This window comes from Sander vitreus, chromosome 2 (genome assembly GCF_031162955.1).
Source record: "Sander vitreus isolate 19-12246 chromosome 2, sanVit1, whole genome shotgun sequence".
Classification (NCBI taxonomy): domain Eukaryota; kingdom Metazoa; phylum Chordata; class Actinopteri; order Perciformes; family Percidae; genus Sander; species Sander vitreus.
Window position 1 is genome coordinate 1,833,522 of NC_135856.1, and position 21,835 is coordinate 1,855,356.

The following is a 21,835-nucleotide window of genomic DNA, read 5'->3' on the forward strand; positions in this document are numbered from 1 at the left end:
CAGCGCTGGTATACATCTATACTGAAAATCGATACAGAAATCAACCTGGATGTGTTTGACCTGAAGAAATACTCTGCTTCAGAGGAGGCTCTTCTGAGGCTGCTGCCAGTGGTCAAAGCCTCCAACAAAGCTTTGTAAGCACACAGATAACTGCAGATACTTACTGTGTCACATGTGTTCGGTTGTTCTCAACTATTGAATGTTTTTGTCAACTGATGTTTCAAAACCTCCACAGATGAATGGATGAAAATCAGTGCAGTTCATTTAAGGCAGAAAAATCTGTTCAACATTGTGATTTTCATCATCATCTTCAACCCCTTGGACAGCAGGTCCAGCAGGGGACCCTAAACTTCTGATTTCCTCATAGATGACTGAACTTCTCACCCTATCTCTAAGGGAGACACCAGCCACTTTCTTGAGAAAACCCATTTCAGCCGCTTGTACCCGCAATCTAGTTCTTTTGGTCCAGATCCAGCCTTCATGACCATAGATGAAGGAAGGAATGAAAATTGACCGGAAGATCAAGAGCTTTGTCTCCCTGCTCAGCTCTCTTTTTGTCACAATGGTGGGGTAAAGCGAATGCAATACTGCACATGCTCCTCCGATTCTGCAGTCTCTCTCCCACTCCATTGACCCCTCACTTGCGAACAAGAACCCGAGTTACTTATGGGCATACTCCTAGGCCACCTCCAGGATTCTTGCGAGAGTAAAGAGCTGGTCCGTTGTGCCACCCGTGTTGTCGTGAAGATAGACGGGGGTGCCAAGTCACTTATTTGGGCTGTGCCCAGCCAGGGTCAGCAGAAAACTCTACCACCAGGTGCTCACCGATGAGCCCTCCTTCTGGGCCTGGCTCCAGATGGGGTAGTTCCTCCTCTTATTTGTTGTACCATAGGGTCTTGTTGAACAATTCTTAGTCTTGCACTCACCTGAGAGCACTTTGCCATGGGAGACCCTATCAAGAGCACCAGGCTCCAGACAACAAAGGCCTTATGTTCATAGGGAAATGCAAACCTATCTACCACAATAAGATGATGGTTCCCGGAGAGGATTTCTCTGGAGAGTAGAGATGTTTGTTTTTTTAAATGTTTAAAATGTTAGTTTCCAGTAATGCGTGATGGTTCAACTCATCTACTTAGAGTGGTCAGACATAGAATGTATTTCTCACATTAGAGATAATACTATCAGTGTTTGTCTTTATCACTAACTCTTCTTCAGGCTGAGTGGTTGTAAGCTGTCAGAGAGAAGCTGTGAAGCTCTGTCCTCAGTTCTCAGCTCCCAGTCCTCTAGTCTGAGACAGCTGGACCTGAGTAACAACAACCTGAAGGATTCAGGAGTGAAGCAGCTATCGACTGGACTGCAGACTCCACACTGTACACTGGAAACTCTCAGGTCAGATCACATTGTAATGCTATACTATATATATATATATATATATATATATATATATATATATATATATATATATACACAGTTTATATATTATATAGGGTTAAGTTTAGTTATACTATATGTACATAGTGTTATAGTATATATTAAAATTTTTATTTGGTTTCTATTGTTTTTGATGCACTTTACATGATACAAAAAGCCTTTAAAACATGTTTAAAACGTTCATGTTTGAAAGACTTTTTAGCCAAGAATATATTAAATGCTTTTTAAACAGTACCCTCTCCAGTGCCTCATATTCCTTTAACCTTTTAAAACTAGTACGATCTCCACACTGAGGGACACTTTCTACACACCCGAGCATCAGACTTTATTGTGATGGAGTACTTGATATATACACTGAACCCTGTTCACTGACACTGAACATATCTGGTATGTTAAACCTGCAGTGCAGAACTTTTGTCTTGTAATTTTAACAACCACGGTTGACACATTTTTTTGACGTATGCCTGCTGGTGAGCCTGCTGTTTCTCCCACACCCCCAGGTGCGCTCTCTTCAAGTATTCCTGTGCAAATAATGACAGGATTGAAAAGGCCAAGTGATGGAGCAACAGTATTTCACAAATTCCAAACTGTTCAAGAGCAATTGCGCAACATCCATGTTTGATTTGAGTCCCTTCTCTTCCTATAGCGCTCTCAAACGAGGAAAAGCTAAACCAGTGGTGATCTGTGTTAAATATTGCTGTTGATAGCGTTCTTATTTTATTTTAATCCTTCCTGTGAATGCTGAGTTTTTTTGGAGAAATCTGGAGAAATCACCTAGTTGCTGCTCCGTCACTATGGTCTCTCCCCCCTCTCTGCCTCCTTCAGCTCTGGCTGGTTGACATAAAACGAATCACTACCAGTGCACCAGCGCGGGAAGAAGACACCAGACACCAAAACACTGGTATAATCCAAAATACAGAGAGCATTCCCTGGCAGCTTTATCAGCATTGTGTGAACTCCTTTGGCAAAGGCTTGAATGTAACGGACATTCATGATATTTGTTTATATGTAAAAGGCCGGCACTCAATTTTTAAAGCAAAACAAAGGAAAATCATTTTTACTTCTTTCTATTCCAGGTTGAGTCAAACCAGCCTCACAAAGAAATGCTGTCAGGATCTCTCATCAGTTCTCAGCTCCCAATCATCTTGTCCGAAAGAGCTGGACCTGAGTTACAATGACCTGCAGGACTCAGGAGTGGAATTGATCTTTGCTGGACTGGAAAGTCCACACTGTACACTGGAGACTCTCAGGTCAGATTATATTGTGGTGCTTTTGTTAAGCAACATGTTTGCCCATTTTAGAAAGTTCTCTTTTGAAAATTAAGAAGCAGGAAGCATTTAAAAACACACATATAGATGGAATTTACAACCAAACTACACTTTTAGTATTAGCATTATCTTGCGCTAGCTAGCTAGTGCTGAAAAAATCTGCACACAACAGTAACTCATTGCAGCCAAAAAAAATCCAAAGTTGTCTGCTTCAGAGGTTCATAGACACATTCTGTCAGGACTCCCAGTCCTGCAGTCTGAGAAAGCTGGAATTAAGAGGCAGATCCTCGAAGACCACTTAGTAACTCATCAATGAAAATAAGGAAAGTCTCACCAGGCTTCTTACTGGTTTTGACAGACATCACATAACTCCTATCTTAGCTTCACTTCACTGGCTCCTTGTCTGTTTTAAAATTGATTTTTAAGATTTTACTGATCACTTTTAAGGCGCATCAGGGTCTGGCCCCCAACTATATCAAAGAAATGTTTACTCCATAAAAGCCTGTTCGCAGTCGTAGATCCTGTGTGTGTGTGTGTGTGGGGGCTTCTAATCGTTTTTAAGGTAAAAGCTCAAAACTAGAGGTTTCTCCATCAGGGAAACTCAAATTTGTAATGATGTTATATAATAATAATAATAATAATAATAGTAATAATAATGTATTATTGTATATATTTTATATTGAGAAGCTTTTCTTTAACATTGTAGACAATAGAAACTATCTGAGTTTCTTCATCACTTACTCTTCTTTAGGCTGAGTGGGTGTAATCTGTCAGAGAAGCTGTGAAGATCTGTCATCAGTTCTCAGCTCTGAGTCTACTACTCTAGTCTAAGAGAGCTGGACCTGAGTAACAACGACCTGCATGACTCAGGAGTAAAGCTGCTCTCTGCTGGACTGGAGAGTCAACAATGTACGCTGGAGACTCTCAGGTTCGATCTGACTCTGATGCCTGTATTGTGCCTCAAATATTATTTTATGATCTAGTTCTGCATTTCATTACCAAAAAAAGGCATTTTTTTTACTTATTTATATTTTAGGTTAAGTCAAACCAGGCTCACAAAGAAATGCTGTCAGGATCTGTCATCAGTTCTCAGCTCTAAGTCCTCTAGTCTGAGAGAGCTGGACCTGAGTAACAACGACCTGCAGGACTCGGGATTAACGCTGCTCTCTGCAGGACTGGAGAGTCAACAATGTACACTGGAGACTCTCAGGTCAGGTCAATTGTACTGGACGTACAGATTGATGTCACTGTGGACCCCCCCAACAATTATTTTTATTGTTGATTAATTTGTTGATTATTTTCTGGATAAATGGATTAGTTATATTGTCTATAAAATGTTAGAAATTCGTGAAAAATGTTGAACAATGTTTCCCAAAACAATGTCTTGTTTGCTAAAAAACTCAAAGATATTCAGTTTACTTTCACAGAGGAGAGACAAAACTAGAAAATATTCACATTTAACAAGCTGGAATCAGAAAAGATTTACTTTTTCTCATAACATTTGTAACGAGAAAACTGATAAAACGATTATCAAAATAGTTGATTAATTAAATAGTTGATAACTAATTGATTAATCAGCTTTAGTGTAGACTTTACTCAGAAAAACTGAGGTAACAACTTTCTGCAAAAAAATGAATGTTTTTGACAAATTCTTTGAAGTCTATAAAAACGTCGGCAATGATTATCTTTATGATGCGTTCTTGTGTTATTCACATAGGAATGTTGAGGACATCGAACATCAAGCTTAGTCTTATCAGTAAATTCACACTTACAAGGAAAAGGACAGCCATGATAAACAAAAATAAATTATATATGTGTGTGTGTGTGTGTGTGTGTGTGTGTGTGTGTGTGTGTGTGTGTGTGTTTGTATGTCCAGACTGTTTGGCTGTCTGATCACAGAGGAAGGCTGTACTGCTCTGGCCTCAGCTCTGAGCTCCAACCCCTCCCATCTGAGGGAGCTGGACTTGAGCTACAATCATCCAGGAAACTCAGGAGTGAAGTTGCTGTCAGCTGGACTGGAGGATCCACACTGGAGTCTGGACACTCTCAGATATGAATAGACAGCAAGACCTCACAACAACAACGGAGGACTGTTGGTTCACAGTGTGCACCAGCAGCACTGCTGCTAACAGTGAAGACAGTAACTGAGCTGAGACTTGCTTCTTAACTTATATCACGCCTATGACACACATTCTTCCTGAAGCTTTGAAGGTTGTAACATAAGTGGGGTCCCATCCATAGCAATATGTGCTATAATTAACTAATTATTATTAGGGACCGTTCGGTATTTATGGAATGGACCACTGGAGGAAAATAGGGGAGGGTCATGTCTTTTTATTCTTTGTTGAGGGGAGGGTCATCCAACATTTTTTAGTGCAGGGGGGGGGGTCACCCAAGTCTTGTATTCATAGAAACAGCAAAATTTCAAAGTGGCTTTTTAGTGCATATTTTTTTCATGTAGCTCTCAGTCTCGGCACCCCGTTACCAGATATGTCTGACCCATGAGTTTGCTGTGGGGTAGGGGGAGCACTGTCCCCCTGGTGGCTGAAACGGGTAATTGCATTTTTTTTTAAATGAGTGGAATAATTAGCTATGTCGGCATGACCAGATATTTTATAAATATCTTAAATAACACAAAACAACTAAATGGTGGTAGGTAATACATCTGATTTCATATACTGCTTTAGTAAAAAAAATATTTTCTGGCTGACAATGGGAGCAGCAGGACGCAAAAAATGAAAATGACTGTTGCTAGTCTGGACATCTTACCGTGCCAAGGTTGCAATAAAGGTTTCCTAAATGCCATGTATATACATTTGATGTCAGCTTACTAATTGATTGCGGGTTTTGTGTAGATTTGGACTTACGTTTATTCCACTTTGTTTAAATGGCGAAGTGGAAGAAGCCTAGTGACGAGTCCATAGCAACCAGTTTGTGTGTTGAATGTTATCCAGAGTGCTTTGCTGAATTGTCTCAATGTTTTATTGTTTTATTTCATGTGAATACTAGTTTACTAGAGGAGTAACTTAGTATTTGAAGTAATGCAGTAATGCAGGAAGTGTGCATTTAGTTTCCATGCTTATTGTGTTGCCACAACAACGTTAGTGAGTAAATCTACTGAAATGGCCACCACACCATAACAGAGGAGTGTGATGCGTCAGATGAGAAAGCAGAGGTTTAGGCACGTATGTCATGGATGTAAAAAAACAATGGGAATCTGTATATCTTTGCCAAGCGCAAACCAGTACAGAAGGTATCGATAAATTGTTGGGGGAGGGTCATTCCTTTTTTCCAAATCATTTTGGAGGGTCATAGAAAAACTATTACTGGCGAGGGGAGGGTCATGTCTCTTTTGACTAAGGTCCCAAAACTCCTCTGGTGGCCCCTTAAATAAATAACGAACAGTCCCTTACTTATTATTAAATCACTCCATTTCGGTCTCGAAGGTAAGAGCATTGTGAAGATGTTTCTGTTTGGAGGTCTGCACACAGACTTGTATTTTGCCCGGTTGCCAACAAAATAATGTTTTGAAACTTTGTGTGTTACTTCTTATTTTAGGTCCAGATGATATTTTGGCTAATTTCTCAAAACAGATGTATGTATTAATGCAGATACACATTAAAAAAAAAGCTAATAAAAGCTAAATTGGTCAAACGTTAACCGACGGAGTTCCAAGATTGCCTTCCAGCCGATTCTCTTTTACGCTCCAGACGGACTGTTTGCCTGCATGCAACCAAAGCACACTCAAACGTGATTGGTTAATACTACTGGGACTACAAACAGACTATGAACGTAAACCAAAACACTTCTGAACAAAATGTTGTCCTGTTGCCTACAGATTCTGCATTCATAAATTATTACTTTCTGAACGAGCTGCAGATATCTGAGATCCTTTTTACACACACTGAGGTCTTTCCTAGAATCTGAAGTGATGGTTAATAAAGATCATTGATTGATGAAGCTTCTGAAGGTTCATTCTGACTTTGTTTGTTCCTCCAGGCTGGAACATGGTGGAGAGCAGAGGCTGAAACCTGGTCTGAGGAAGTGTAAGTGTGTGTGTTCACTATGATTCATGTAAACAAGGCAGCACATGTTAAAGTAGTTTAAATTAAAGCCTGCGTATCTGCATTTAATTCTCAGTTTAAAAGACGATCCAAAAGGATGAGTCATTGTGAAGTTTTGATCTAATTAACAGTCAGTTGTTTAAAAAAGAAACAAATAAACCCATCATGCGTGTAATCCTGGCCCCACGCTAGAGTTTCGCCTATCTGAACAATCACGTTGGTGTCCATGATTTGAGGCTGGTTTAAGCAGATTCTCTGGCAAATGAAGGGTTTACAGACATCAACTTAAAGGGAAATTTCAGTATTTTTACTACCTGGAAAAAACTATTTTCCCATGCATTGGTGTCTAAGTGACTAATCTTTGTAGTTGGTCCAGTATTGAGAGAGAACGCTGTAACCGGCAGCCGCGAACCAGGCTGCAATGTAACTCTACAGGACAGATGTACACTGTCTATTTCTGTCCTCTAAAAGTGAGATTCAACCAAACTAAATGTGGCAGGTGTGAAAGCCCCCTACGATTTTAAAATCCTCTAGTGTGCACCAGGCATTAGATGATAAATTGATGTTGTATAGACACTTTTTTAACGGCTCTGGTTACAGAAGTGTGTTTCCCCATTCAATTGTTTCATTGATGTTTCAAAAATTGTTGATATAAAGAGTTTTACATCTGGAACCGAGCCAACCAGCTACAAGATGAATACTGAGCATAAAACATTTGATTCGGTCCAAAAAAGTAGAGAAACTATTATAGACTTGAACGGTCGAAGCTCGCTCTGTTCGCGGTTTTGCGGGTACGGTAAACGTTTCCATGGTAACAGCAAGTTGAACCAATCAGAGACATTGCTGTTACTCTTAGGATTGTGGGTGTTGTTTTTTGCCATAAGATCGCGAATAAAACATGTTTTTCTCACTACAAGTTTTATTTCAGGCTTCTAGATTTCAGGATCAAAAACATTTGTTTCACAACGTCGTAGCTCGGGGTCAGTCTGCCTCGGATGGTTTAAACATTATGGCTGATAATTTAAATCCTAATGGAGAAAATCAATGGGATTTTTACTTCCGAAACCACTCTGTTGAGCTCTATTAGGGTTAGGTACCACTATGGAACCACTCCCTACGCAACCGGTAGTAATCGGACCACATTAGAATGCAAATTTCGGTTCCTCATTTTGGTTCCACTTAATGTGTCGACTGAAATATTTTCCCTCTGTCACTCCGAAACGGACATAAAAATATCACACTTTCTCTGTAGTCTACCGTTACCTAGCTACCGTAAATGTAGGCTACTTTTAAAATATTTTCCTTCTGGGCTCACTAAAACGGACATAAAAGCAGAACATGCCATAAGTCAGGAGAGGTGTCGTATCTTGCCAGAGAAGGCAAATATGGTCATTTTTCTGCAAAAGAACTGCTAAAGTTTGAAGCTGGTTTAGTTACATTTATTTTGTTGTTACTTGTTAATAGTGTAACTTTTATTTATTGTTAAATTATTGTAGTTGTGTGTTAGGTGACGTAGGTTTACATTTAAGTACTTTATTTTCAATTTTTAAAAAAACTATAAAAGAGCCTTTCTTTTATGTCATTTTTCAGTTTTTCAAGAATCGGTTAGGAATCGGAATCATAAAAATACAAACGATACCCAACCCTGAGCTCCATTGTGTTTTGCGTTTTGTGTTCAACAGATGCCTGTGAACTCACACTGGACATTAACACTGTAAACACACACCTCCAACTCTCTGACAGCAACAGGAAGGTGACAGCAGGGACAGAGGAGCAGCCATATTCTGATCATCCACAGAGGTTTGACTACTGGCCTCAGCTGCTGTGTAGAGACGGTCTGAGTGGCCGCTGTTACTGGGAGGTTGAATGGAGAGGAAGAGTTTTTGTATCAGTGAGTTTCAGAGGAATCAAAAGGAAAGGAAACAGAGCTCACTGCAGGTTTGGAAAGAATGATCAGTCCTGGAGTCTCTTGTGCTCTGATGTCGAAGGTTACTCTGTCAGTCACAACAGGAGAAGCACTCCCATCACCTCGTACTCCAATGTCTCTAACAGAGTGGCAGTGTATGTGGACTATCCTGCTGGCAGTCTGTCCTTCTACAGAGTCTCCGCTGACACACTGATCCACCTCTACACCTTCAACACCACATTCACTGAACCCTATCCCGGTTTTGGCTTTGGGCTTGGGTTATTGTCATACAGTCCCTCAGTGTCTCTGTGTTCACTGTAAGAGTGAAAATCTACTCCTGTGTTAGTCTACTGTATATCCTTGACATTCTGGTGCTGCAGGATGCATGTCTTGGAACCCTAATAAACAATGTTATCTAACAGTCTCATGTAGGGCTGGGTACCGAACTTTTGATACTTTCTAGGCACCGGCCGATTTCCCTCCTTAGTATAGACAAATGCCTCATCATTCAAAACCCAATTTCAAAACCTAAAGGAGTAAATCTCATCAACGTCAGTGAGCCAATCAGCACGCAGCATGCTTCTACCAAGATCTAATAATGTCTGTGATTGGCTGTCTAATGTTACAAGTCGTAGAGACACGCAGGAAAAACTCTACATTACACAGAGACGACTCACGTAGTCGGAGCTGGAACATAAATACAAAGATTTGTGCCGTAATGTTGTAATGTTGTAATTTCTTTTTGTTAAAATGGATTTTTATAAAATCGTTCAGGAACCGGTATCGAAGTCACAGTATTGGGAGTCTATATTGACGACGTTCCACCTCCGGGAAGGATCCGGTGGATTTGTGAGGACTATGGTTAACTGCTCCTCAGATCTCTGCAGGGTAAATTCAGACAGCTAGCTAGACTATCTGTCCAATCTGAGTTTTTTGTTGCACGGCTAAAACTACTTTTGAACGTGCACATGTTCCACCAAAACAAGTTCCTTCCTGAGGCTATTTAGCAGAGGCACCGTGGCTCCGTCCGGAGCTAAGCGCCACCCAAGACTGAAAAAAGAAGAAGCCAAAGACAAAAAAGACTGTTTATATCTGATATCAGATCCACATAAAGAAATTAAACTCTTTCTGATCTTTTCTGATTTTCAGGACACTTTAACACACACACACACACACACACACACACAGGCCCTGCTATCCACTCAAAGCCTCCACTCAACCAGTGCAGTGACGTGAAGCAATTTGTAACATGGCGAGACCTGATATCATGCGATCCTTCCTGACGCGAAAGTTGCAAGGGTGGTTTTTCTGCTCACAGGCGCTAGGGGGGAGCGAGACGACCACCTTTCAACCCGAAAATAAGTCATATAACCATTCCAATGACTCTGAAGCTGTTCAGTTAAGGTAAATTATGCTAAAAAAAAAAAACGTGCATAGTTCCCCTTTAAAATGAACATATAACAAAGTCTCAATATACAACGTCTCATAAACGTGAATAAATATCACATAACTGAAAAGGAGAAGTTTACTCTTATCTGCTCCTCCATAACTCAAACTATTGAATCATATTTGTCATATATCAACACGGTCTCACGGCAACGCGACAGTTTGGTTTAGGAAAGGAACAACGAGGAAAGGAAACGTCACAACCAGGACACGATCCCCGGTCTTCTGGGAGAAAGTCCTGTGTTGTTTGACTTATCCTCCACCCCAACCAACCTGCTCACTACCGTAGTCGTGCTGTGATCACAAAAGATGCTTCCCATTGAAATACATTAGTTTAAAAAGCACGCTGACCACCACGAAAAAAATCAATAGATTAAATAAGGTGACCATTTCACGAACTGCCGTGAGACTGGGTTGAAGGATCATGGGACTAGGTTATTATGTTACTAGTGTGTGTGTGTGTGTGTGTGTGTGTGTGTGTGTGTGTGTGTGTGTGTGTCTGTGTGTGTAAGAATATTTTAACGGCCGGCAGGATGCCGTTGTGTTGACTGGTCTGCACGGCAGTGCAAAGGATCATGGGACTAGGTTATTAACGGTTCATGTCCCAGTTTAAGTGTGTAAATGATGTTCTGTTAGTGTTTTTGTTATGCATTTGCGTTACCTAGGTTATAGTCTTGATTTAGTGTTCATGTCATTCATGTGATGTAAATGTATGTGTTCATTTACATTTGTTGGGTTACCATGACTACAACTGCTTCTTCCATTTATATTTTAAATCGTGCTGGAACACTGATGCAGCGAGCTACGTGGAAGAAGTCAAAGAGCCAGAGATATTGAAATCTACGGAAGTTTATTTATCATCTACACACACTGGATACACACTCGCTTTGGAGTCCCAATGGGAATACTACTTGGACATTTAAAGAGGACGTGCAGCTGTCCAGCGTCTGATTGTGTACCTGAACACACCGCAGTGCAGACCGCTCAGAGTCTCCTCCAAAACACCGGTGGTAAGTAACGTTACAGCTGATCATATTGACACTTTCAACAACAGGATGGACACTAAGCTTCAGCTCTACTCAGGCACCAAGTCACACTCTTAATTTCATGTGAAATTGGTATCAATAGATGACTGTTTGTCCACAGTAGCCCACTTTTAGGTCAGTTGTCAGGATTTTAGTTTACTACTTGGAACTGCATCTCTGTGGTTTGGGTTTAGCTTTCATTGCTAGGCAACAGCCTGGCAACTTGTTTACAACTGTAAACAAACAGGGATTGAACCACCAACCTTCCGATTGGTAGGCGACCGCTCTACCACTTAGCCACAGCCACCCAAGCTGCCTAAGATATAAGATAATAGATATAAGATATCCTACGACGAGATATACATAATTATTTGTTGCCAGATGAGTGACAATTTAGTTTCGCTAATTTTTGCTCCACTCCGCTCCAACTGTATGGAGACTTCTTTGCCCAGAGAATGAATGACAGCCCGGGGGAGGCACAGTCCAGTTAGCCATCTCCTGGTACTGCTCTCTTCCCGGCGGGGAGTGAAGCAGAGGGACTGCAGGCTCTGTTTGGTTCTGCTGCTGATAGAGCAAACGCTGTATGTTGTGGGTATCATGGCAAAGGTATCTGGTTTCCGTTGTTGAATGATGGATAGATTACCGCCACCTGCTGGTATGGGGAGTTAATTCCTTGCACGGATGCGCAAAACGTACGTGGTACTTGGCCGTCGGTTGTAGTCTGTGCGGTGTGTTCCAGTGCTAAATTTTGGCCAAGACAAAGGCAACGAGGGCCGACAAAAAGCGACCCCACAGGTGGCCGTCGTCTGCAGTAGTCGGCGGCTGTCGGCTTAGTGTGCCAGGGCCTTTAGTGATGTCAAGCCTTTAATGACAGTCATCACAGCGAACAAGAACTCAAAAACATAGTAACAAAATACAGCTGGGTTTAAGAAACGTAACAGCCACCTCACTGATGGTTAGAACTAAACAAGCTCTAACATGGCAATTACCAACCGCAAAAAGCAACATCTGGGTTTTGGGACATGAAACAGAACACTTAAACTACTCAATAGGCATGATGGGAATTGTGGGCTGTTGCTACAATAAGTTATGCCAGGACAGTAAAGGCACATGTTTCTTTTTCAACAAATAACCAGTATTGGTCATCTTACTTTAAAAAGGTAATTAGTTACAGTTTCAAATTACTTCTCCCAAAAAGTAATTGAGTTAGTAACTCAGTTACCACATTGTAAAAGTAATTAGTTACTCAGCAAAGTAACTGTGACGTTATTTTTTATGTTCTATAACGCTATTACGTTCTATAACATCTTTAACGTCAAAGATGTTTATATTAACTGATTGAAGAATAAAAACACTATATACAGTATCACCTGTTGCTGACCCGAAAAATCGAGCATTGCTTGTTTTAACAGAGTGGCTCCGTCTCCTTTGCTGGAGCTCACGCTAGCTGCATTTGGGCTTGGGGTTGGGTTAGCAGCAGCAACAAGTGTCGTGTTAGCATGTGTTGATGTGAGGTGCTTCATCAGATTTGAGTTGCTTGAGTTAGACGTGGATAAAGTCTTTTTTCCTGGGCATAGCATAGCGTGCTTGTTACATAAACATTCTTGCCTTTAATTTCAATGAGAGAGAATTAGTGCCAGTACTTCCAGTTCGAGAACCTTTGAATTTCCCTGGCTCGTCGCCATTGTCGCTGTCTTGTGTTTAGTGGTAGTCAGAGCATGCAGTGAGACATCATGAGCAGGGCATCCGCCCACCTAGCCAATTATCATCGCATTTGCAACGGTGTCATCATCCTCCCCCTGCTCTCTCCAAGCAGCTGATGTGTAGCCAAAGCCTGATACCTCGCGCTTCATTCAACCAAATTGTAGTAACGCGCCACTTTACATTCTCAGTAACGATAACGGCGTTGCAACGATGGGAAAAGTAATTAATTAGATTACTAGGTTACTGAAAAAATAACGCCGTTTGTAATGCCGTTATACTTAAACACCGTTACTCCCAACACTGCAAATAACTAAAACTGTATTTTGAATAAAATGTTTTGTTTTGCTCTCTCCCGCCTACATGTGTAGATATGGCTGCTGCAAACAACATACAATCTGAAGATCAGTTTTTGTGCTCTATCTGTCTGGATGTTCACGGATCCTGTGACTACATCATGTGGACACAACTTCTGCAAAAACTGCATCACTGAAAACTGGAATACTAACAACCAGTACCTGTGTCCCCTGTGTAAGGAGGGTTTTACCACAAGACCTGATTTGAGGGTCAACACTTTCATCTCTGAGATGGTCGCTCAGTTCAGACAGTCAGCTCAACATAAACCCGGCAGCAGCAGCTCAGAGCAACAAGTGTCCAAACCAGGAGAAGTTCCCTGTGATGTCTGCACTGGAACCAAACTGAAGGCCCTGAAGTCCTGCCTGGTGTGTCTGGTCTCCTACTGTGAGACTCACCTGGAGCCTCATCTGACAATGTCAGGCCTGAAAAGACATCAGCTGATCGACCCTGTAGAGAACCTGGAAGGCAGGATGTGTACGAAGCACGATAAACCTCTGGAGCTCTTCTGTAAGACCTGTAATGGCAAAAAATTACACTTAAGCACTGTTCCTTTTAATTCTTATGTTTTTATTAACACATAACCTTCTCTCAGCATTATTGAAAAAACAGTTTGTCTCCTCTTATCCTGTTGATTAGATCCTGCTTAACTGCTGAGACAGAAAGTCTGGGAGACGAAGCATAGGCCCTTTGTTTAAACTGATAAACCATAAGGTCACTATAAACCATCTTCCTTCCCCGATCCGTTCCTCCCCTGTCATTTACGATGTCCGAGGAATGTGACCCCAGATGTGAACGTGGGGGATAGGGGAGTAGGTGAAGGGGGTTTTTGACACTTTGGGAGATTCAGAAAGGTATCTGTCAGGATCTTCATCTTTATGTGCATGTTAGACTTTTAACCTGTTGACCTTATCTTGACGCTGTCTGAGAGAAAATGTAAATCCTGTCCCAACAGACCATGTGTGAATTGTCACTCCCCTTTCCCTATGTGCATTTAAGCTCAGTGTTTTCCTTCACTCATTTGAAGAATTGGTACTCACTGAGCTGTCTGTGCTTTTGTGACTCTGTTATTCTTCCTATATTTGCAAATATATCTTAATAAATACGAAACCCTAACTTGGTTCAGTTCTCCGACTGTCTTATTTGTTACGTTCACTAAACTTTGAAACCTCTACCCCTGCTGGACCAGAAACTTCCATTACAGACCGACCTGACATGTGTCTTGTTTTAGACCACAAGACGCATAATGTTGTTCCTCTGACAGAAGAATATGAAAGAAAGAAGGCAGAGGCTGAAATTCAGCAGATGATCCAGAAGAGACGACTGAAGATTCAGGAGGTCACTCAGTCGACCTCAGTGAGGAAGCTGCAGACAGAGAGATAGCAGAAGGTGTTCAGGTCTTCACGAGTCTGAAGGAGTCTGTTGAGAGAGGCCTGAATGAGCTCATCAACACGATCAAAGAGAAACAGAAAACAACAGAAAAACAGGCCGAAGCTTTCATCAAAGAGCTGGAACAGGAAATCTCTGAGCTGATGAAGAGAAGCACTGAGGTGGAGCAGGTGTTACGCTCTGAAGACCACCTCCATCTTCTCCAGAGTGTCCAGTCTCTAAACATCCAACAACCTCCACCCACCAAGGACTGGACAGAGGTCAGCATCCGTCCATCATCATATGAGGGGACTGTGGTGAAAGCTGTGGGTCAGCTGGAGGAGACACTCAATAAAGAGATGAAGAAGCTGCTCCATGAGTCTGAGATGAAGAGAGTCCAGCAGTATGCAGTGGATGTGACTCTTGATCCTGATACAGCACATCCTAAACTCATCCTGTCTGATGATGGGAAACAAGTGAATGATAGTGATGTGAGGAAGAATCTCCCAGACAACCCAGAGAGATTTTCTAATTGGCTTTGTGTTTTAGGAAAACAGAGTTTCTCTTCAGGCAGATTTTACATTGAGGTTCAAGTTAAAAGAAAGACTGAATGGACTTTAGGAGTGGCCAGAGAGTCGATCAACAGGAAAGGGGCATCATTCCATTGAACCCTCAGAATGGTTACTGGACAATATTGTTGACAATTGAAAATGAGTACTAAGCTCTTTGCTGGGCCCTTCAGTCTGTCTCTCTCTGAAGTCTCGGCCTCAGAAGGTGGGGGTGTTTGTGGATTATGAGGAGGGTCTGGTCTCTTTTTATGACGTAGATGCTGCAGCTCTTTTCTACTCCTTTACTGGCTTCTCCTTCACTGAGAAACTCTTCCTATTCTTCGGTCCCGGTAGGAATGAAGGTGGTAAAAACTCTGCCCCTCTGATCATCTCTCCTGTCAGAGTAAACTAATCACTGATCTCATTTCAGGTATTGATTTATTGTCAATAAAAGGAACAAAAATGTACATATTCATATATTTTACATCTTTTTTTCTCCAGAATCTGTTTCCTGTGGTGACTGACTTACACTTTATTCCATTTCCACATATGGTTAAATGTGCAGCAATTCTTTGCAAATTAAATCAAAATTCATAAAAAAATTTATTTCTTTCCTGAATTCTGTAAGATGGTTTATGAGTCAAAGAAGTCTGCAAATATGTGATTGTAGAATAAAAACTGTAAAATAAAGATTGTTGTTGAACACAAGGCCTGAGTACGCAGTGACTTGAGCACTGGAGGAAATGTACAGTAAGCAGAGCTTTGTTAGCAGTGCTGTTCTTTACTAAAAACTGGTCTACACAACAGGGTGTGGACATATTCTAATAAAATCTATTGCAGATATCTAGAAAGTTCTTTCTGACTAGGAAGAATTAAATACAGATATCTGCAATAAATATCCAGTCTAGCTACTAAATGTTAAAATGGCCACTTATACTATTTAATGATTTTAAATTTAGTTTTGACTAGTACAATCAAAGTTGTAGATATCTTGAGAAACAATCACTACAAGTATGAATGTTATTATGGATATCTTTAATTACCATTCTGACTAGTTATAATATAATTTTGACTAGGAGAAATGCTATTATAAATATCTAAAATGTAATTACAGATAGGAGTGTGGTTTGATTAAATGTTAAAACGGCCTGCCATACCACCTAGGACATTATTCCTGTTTTCATCTATAGTTGTTCTGCAGAGCTTCTTCTTGTTGGTAACGTCTGACAATAACAATAACTTTAGTTTTCTATGTTGTAAGTTGACATTGTTGTTTAAAGCCACATTTAAATACTGACAACAAATGTATAATCTCTCTGAAAGAGTCAAACAACAATCATTGATGAGTGCAGGGTATTCATTTAAACTCTGAACATTTCTTGAGAGCTGACAGCCTTCCTCATGTCCGAGCACGTCTCCATGACTCCCTGCTACACTGCAGCAGCAACAACAGGCCTCCATGTAGACCACTAACTGGTGTTGTGACACAGAACGACCACTAGATGGATCACAACACAAAGGAATGATGAGACAAAGTTACTGTACTGCTGCCCCGCTGAGCACCAAAACAAAAAAAATTGCAGCAACAGCCTTTTTCAGTTTAGTGTGATGATTTTTGTTGAGATTTTTCCAAAAGATTTTTTTAAGTGTTATTTATTCCAATAGCACCAAAATGATGATCATGATTTATTGCCATTTGCCAATTGGTTAGTGAAACTAAGTCCCTCTCCTTGGTGCTTATTCTAAATATATACTTGAAACTAGAAACATGCACATTGTAGCAGAGTCTCCTTGCTGATGGTGATTAACCTGGTGAATGCTAAAAAGTCTCTGTGTGAACTGATTACTAGTTGAATATGTATTATATATATTAAACAATTGCATAAGGGAAATAAAATAAATTGGTAAGGTAGTCAGAAATGTGTTAATATAGGCCTCTTTAACCTTTTGTTTAAATTTCTATTACTACTTCTATTAGGCCTTTTTCTTTGAGCCCCTGCCACCCAAAATGTCTGTGCACGTCCCCGCTGGAGCCCTAGAAGCCACCTCCCCCCCGCTCCACACCTGTGTGTGTTACTAAAATCATATCTAAATATGAGGAAACAAAACCTGAAAAACAGAGCAGCGGTGAAGACGCGGAGCTCAGAGTACCCGAACTTAAGCACCCCTCCCTGCGCTAAACCCCTCCAGCCGCCTGGGCCATAGTTTTGTGCCCCTGATATACCAACCTAATTATTTTTACAGTGTTTCAATACTTTTTTTGTTTTTGTGCCCCTGGTATACTAACTGACTTCCAGTGAGAGGAAGGGAGGCCAGACTCGGGCTGAGCCCGCGCTCAGGCCTCACAGTCGGACTCCCTGCATGGCCCACACATCCCCTGATGGATGTGAGGCTATTTCCTGTAGTAAGATTTCCTGACCAATGAGAGAACAGTTTGCTCTCACATGGCTCTTGAGCATGAACACAAACAAACAACGAGAAACAAAAAGCAACAATTCTATAATTTTAGCCTCTGAATGGGCAAAGTCAACAAGCCCCATGTTTAAAAAACACGACTTTTCTTGTGTTCTCGAGGTTCAACAACAACAGTTCAACAGTGACCAGCCACTTTTTAACGTCTCCGGTTCTGAAAGTGTTTTTCCCCGTTCAGTTGTTCCATCGATGTTTCAAGAATAGCTGATCTAAAGACTTTTAAGCCTGTAACCAAGACTTGTATTAAAGGTGTTCAACAAATTAAGCTTATTTTCATTATTGGTTGCTCAGCTCACCCTCCTGCCGACTCATATTTGTTATTAGTGTTACATGTATGCAGGATAAGCAGAACGCGGTAGATCTACTGTAGGCCGACATATTCTATGTTATAAGGGTTAGATGGTCTTTCCACGAAATCGGTGCCACCGATTTCGTGGAATGACCCATCTATGACCCAGATGGTTGCGGGTGGATGACAGAAATACATTATCAATGAGGACAATATTCTCTAAACTGTAAACACAGTGGAGCTGTCCGCTGCTGCTGTGCGCATTTACACACGAGGACAGCAGTCAACAGCGTCACTCTATTGATTATTCCATACGCTAAAAGTCGAGTTATGTTTTCTCTGTTTATATGTACACTACCGGTCAAAAGTTTGGGGTCACTTAGACATTTCCATTCCACTCCATTATAGACAGAATACCAGCTGAGATCAGTTGCATTGCTTTTTTAACCAGGGCAGCAGTTTTCAGATTACATTATGTGATTACATCATTGCAAAAGGGTTCTCCAATGTTTTCTCAGTTAGCCTTTTAAAATGATATCAGATTAGTAAACAGGATGTGTCTTTGGAACATTGGATGAATGGTTGCTGATGATGGGCAATGTAGATATTGCATTAAAGATCGGCCACGTCTTTCTACAACATTGGAGAACCCTTTTGCAATCATGTAAATTCATAATATAATCTGAAAACTGCTGCCCTGGTTAAAAAAAACAATGCAACTGATCTCAGCTGGTATTCTGTCTATAATGGAGTGGAATGGAAATGTCTAAGTGACCCCAAACTTTTGACTGGTAGTGTATATAAGTTTATAACTACAGTGTTTAGTGTTGCTGTTTAAATATCAAAAGAACCATTTTATATTCTACAAATAAGAAAGCAAACACTGAATGTATCTGTTCTCTACTATAAATTAATGTGAGTGTGTGTTTTTCTGCCCCCTGGCGGTTTTTGTCATTGTCCATTGTCAATAAAGGTTGTAAAAACAAAACAACCTGTCGCTAGCATATAGGCTCCTACATTGTTGCCTTTCTACAAAACGTTGTAAAAAATCTCCGATGCGTTTTAAGCTTCAATATTGTATCACATGTTTTATGTTAAATGGATAATGTATAATCAGAAACGTGTCTTTCATTACATACGGTGTTAAACTCTAACTTTCATGAAACAGCCCCGAAATCCCCATCACCAAACCCACCAGACTCCATGTAAATAATCAGTATTTTTATCATCTTAAAAACACACTTCATTCAAAGTGGACAGAAACTAAATAAAACTATCAAAAGCCGTCTTGGTTCATCTTTCCACTGTTCCAACAATCACCACTCTGGTTTGGTTGAAATAAACCCTTAATTCACCCATTTACATGTGGAGATATGCTGGCTCTATACACGCTAAAAAGTCCTGATTATTTACATGGAATCTGGTGGGTTTGTTGCTACTGCTGATTAGTGTTCAGGCATCGCGTCGGACTCCTTTTCATTCCGGACCCCGACATCATGGAGGCAGCAGGAGCAACAGCTGGTCTCTGAAGGTTAGAGCAGTTTGATCATTATATCTTCATTTATTCCTACTTTAATGTTTGGTAACGTTTGATTTCTGTTGCTCGGCTGTTTGAACGGAGTCTGAGTCAGCAGCTAACGGCTTTGACGGCTCTCTGCTGACGGTCAGCAAGCACCGTGTCGCTGCTAGCCGCCGGTTAGATAACCGCTGCAACGTTAGTTATTAAACACGATTGTTGCGTTTCACACAACTCATCTTCATGTTGTAGTTTTATTTAATGACAGCTGACATGATGTGGCTGACGTCAGTTAGTTCATGTTGCCATGGTTTCTCTGGTTGGAGTAACTAAGTATCGGATCTGTCTGTAAACAAGATGTCTCAGCAGTTCATTCCGTAAATAAGTAAATAAAAGTATAGTGTGGGCCACATCAGTGCTATTCAGCTGCCTCAATATACAATCTTACAGCAACTGGACGATATTACAGAGAGGGAAACTATCACTCTTTCAGAGTAAACTGTAATTTGACAAGATGTCTTTGCATCTTGGTCTAAGCAATGATAAAGGACTGTATATGTTTGTATCTGTTTGTGTATGTTTGTATCTGACTGTGTCTGACTATATCTGTTTGTATCTGACTGTATCTGACTATATATGTGTGTATATGACTGTGTCTGACTGTATCTGACTATTAATGTGGGTATCTGACTATATCTGACTGTATCCATTTGTATCTGACTATATCTGACTGTATTTGGCTGTGTCTGACTTTCTGACTGTATCTGTGTGTGTCTGACTGTATCTGACTGTATCCGTTTGTATCTGACTGTATTTGACTGTGTCTGACTGTATCTGACTGTGTCTGACTGTATTTGACTGTATCGTTTGTATCTGACTGTATTTGACTGTATCTGACTGTGTCTGACTGTATTTGACTGTATCCGTTTGTATCTGACTGTATTTGACTGTGTCTGACTGTATTTGACTGTATCCGTTTGTATCTGACTGTATTTGACTGTGTCTGACTGTATCTGACTGTGTCTGACTGTATTTGACTGTATCCGTTTGTATCTGACTGTATTTGACTGTGTCTGACTGTGTCTGACTGTATTTGACTGTGTCTGTGTGTGTTCTGGTAGCTCTGCGGTGGTCAGTCATGGGTCTGAAGGACTTCTGGAGGAGCTACAAAGTGTTGATTGTGATGGTCCCGAGTCTGGGGCTGATCCACTGGGGCTGGTACAACCTGAAGGCAAACCCACAGCTGCAGAAAGCCAGAGAGGAGTACGTTCCTGAGCCCGGCATCGTCGCCTACGTCTCCCCGCCTCCTGCTGCTGCCGCAAAGAGCAAGTAGCCCAAAAGGTAGGAAACTGTGCCTCGCCTCGCCGTCCTGTGCTCAGATAATACTGCGTTTCAGGCTACATTTACTCTGCTACGTTGAGCTCGGGTTCAGGGGGCGTGTTTCAGACTTTGACCTCGCTCATTTATTCTGATCTTCATGGCCTAACGAGCCGTGAAAGGACTGTCATGTGTACAGTATATATGTATCTTATATAGCCTTCTCACCTACAGTTTGGTCGACAAAAAGCCCCAAAAAAGTAATTCAGCCATCAAAGGGTTAACCCCCTGTGATCTTTGCCGCCCCCCTGAGGGGTCCCCGGACCCCAGGTTGGGAACCACTGCCCTAAGGGACAGATATTTAAATATATTCCTCTTCTGTCCGCTAGATGTCGCTCCAACACAGTTCTCTGTGGACTGAGACAAATGAAAACTCCCCAAAGTCTCTTTACAAATTCAAAGTGAATGCAGGTTTTACACAACCAGTTTAACACGGTGTTGAAACAGTAATAACTACACACAAACAAACATATTTTCTCCCCTAAATGTTTTTGTGTGTGACTGATGAATCCCCATCACCAAACTCACCAGACTCCATGTAAATAATCAATACTTTTAGCGTGTATAGAGCCAGCATATCTCCACCAGACTCCATGTAAATAATCAGGACTTTTAGTGTGTATAGAGCCAGCATATCTCCACCAGACTCCATGTAAATAATCAGTACTTTTAGCGTGTATAGAGCCAGCATATCTCCACCAGACTCCATGTAAATAATCAGGACTTTTAGCGTGTATAGAGCCAGCATATCTCCACCAGACTCCATGTAAATAATCAGGACTTTTAGCGTGTATAGAGCCAGCATACTTCCACCAGACTCCATGTAAATAATCAGGACTTTTAGCGTGTATAGAGCCAGCATATCTCCACCAGACTCCATGTAAATAATCAGGACTTTTAGCGTGTATAGAGCCAGCATACTTCCACCAGACTCCATGTAAATAATCAGGACTTTTAGCGTGTATAGAGCCAGCATATCTCCACCAGACTCCATGTAAATAATCAGGACTTTTAGCGTGTATAGAGCCAGCATATCTCCACCAGACTCCATGTAAATAATCAGGACTTTT

General features: G+C 41.0%; 2 protein-coding genes and 1 pseudogene across 2 annotated transcripts in view; all 3 read left to right on the forward strand.

The window, feature by feature from the left end:
- LOC144531698 (NLR family CARD domain-containing protein 3-like) overlaps positions 1 to 11,122 on the forward strand; it is a 28,133-nt gene extending 17,011 nt beyond the window's left edge. Inside the window, exons 7-11 of the mRNA XM_078271966.1 lie at positions 1,216 to 1,389; positions 3,736 to 3,909; positions 4,576 to 4,746; positions 6,696 to 6,745; positions 8,446 to 11,122. Of these exons, the coding sequence (XP_078128092.1) occupies positions 1,216 to 1,389; positions 3,736 to 3,909; positions 4,576 to 4,746; positions 6,696 to 6,745; positions 8,446 to 8,990 (1,114 nt within the window). The 3' untranslated portion in view covers positions 8,991 to 11,122. The remainder of the gene's footprint in view (positions 1 to 1,215; positions 1,390 to 3,735; positions 3,910 to 4,575; positions 4,747 to 6,695; positions 6,746 to 8,445) is intronic.
- Positions 11,123 to 13,214: 2,092 nt separating this feature from the next.
- Positions 13,215 to 15,533, forward strand: LOC144531913 (E3 ubiquitin-protein ligase TRIM39-like; annotated as a pseudogene).
- Positions 15,534 to 19,350: 3,817 nt separating this feature from the next.
- LOC144529080 (uncharacterized) lies at positions 19,351 to 20,721 on the forward strand. Its single transcript, XM_078268023.1, has 2 exons — positions 19,351 to 19,403; positions 20,510 to 20,721. Exon 2 carries the CDS (start codon positions 20,527 to 20,529, stop codon positions 20,719 to 20,721), a length of 195 nt encoding a protein of 64 aa, XP_078124149.1. The 5' UTR covers positions 19,351 to 19,403; positions 20,510 to 20,526.
- Positions 20,722 to 21,835: the final 1,114 nt, after the last annotated feature.

What these genes read in the sequence shown, in the direction of transcription:
- LOC144529080 (XM_078268023.1), top strand. Translation starts at nt 20,527, where the DNA reads ATGGGTCTGAAGGACTTCTGGAGGAGCTACAAAGTGTTGATTGTGATG.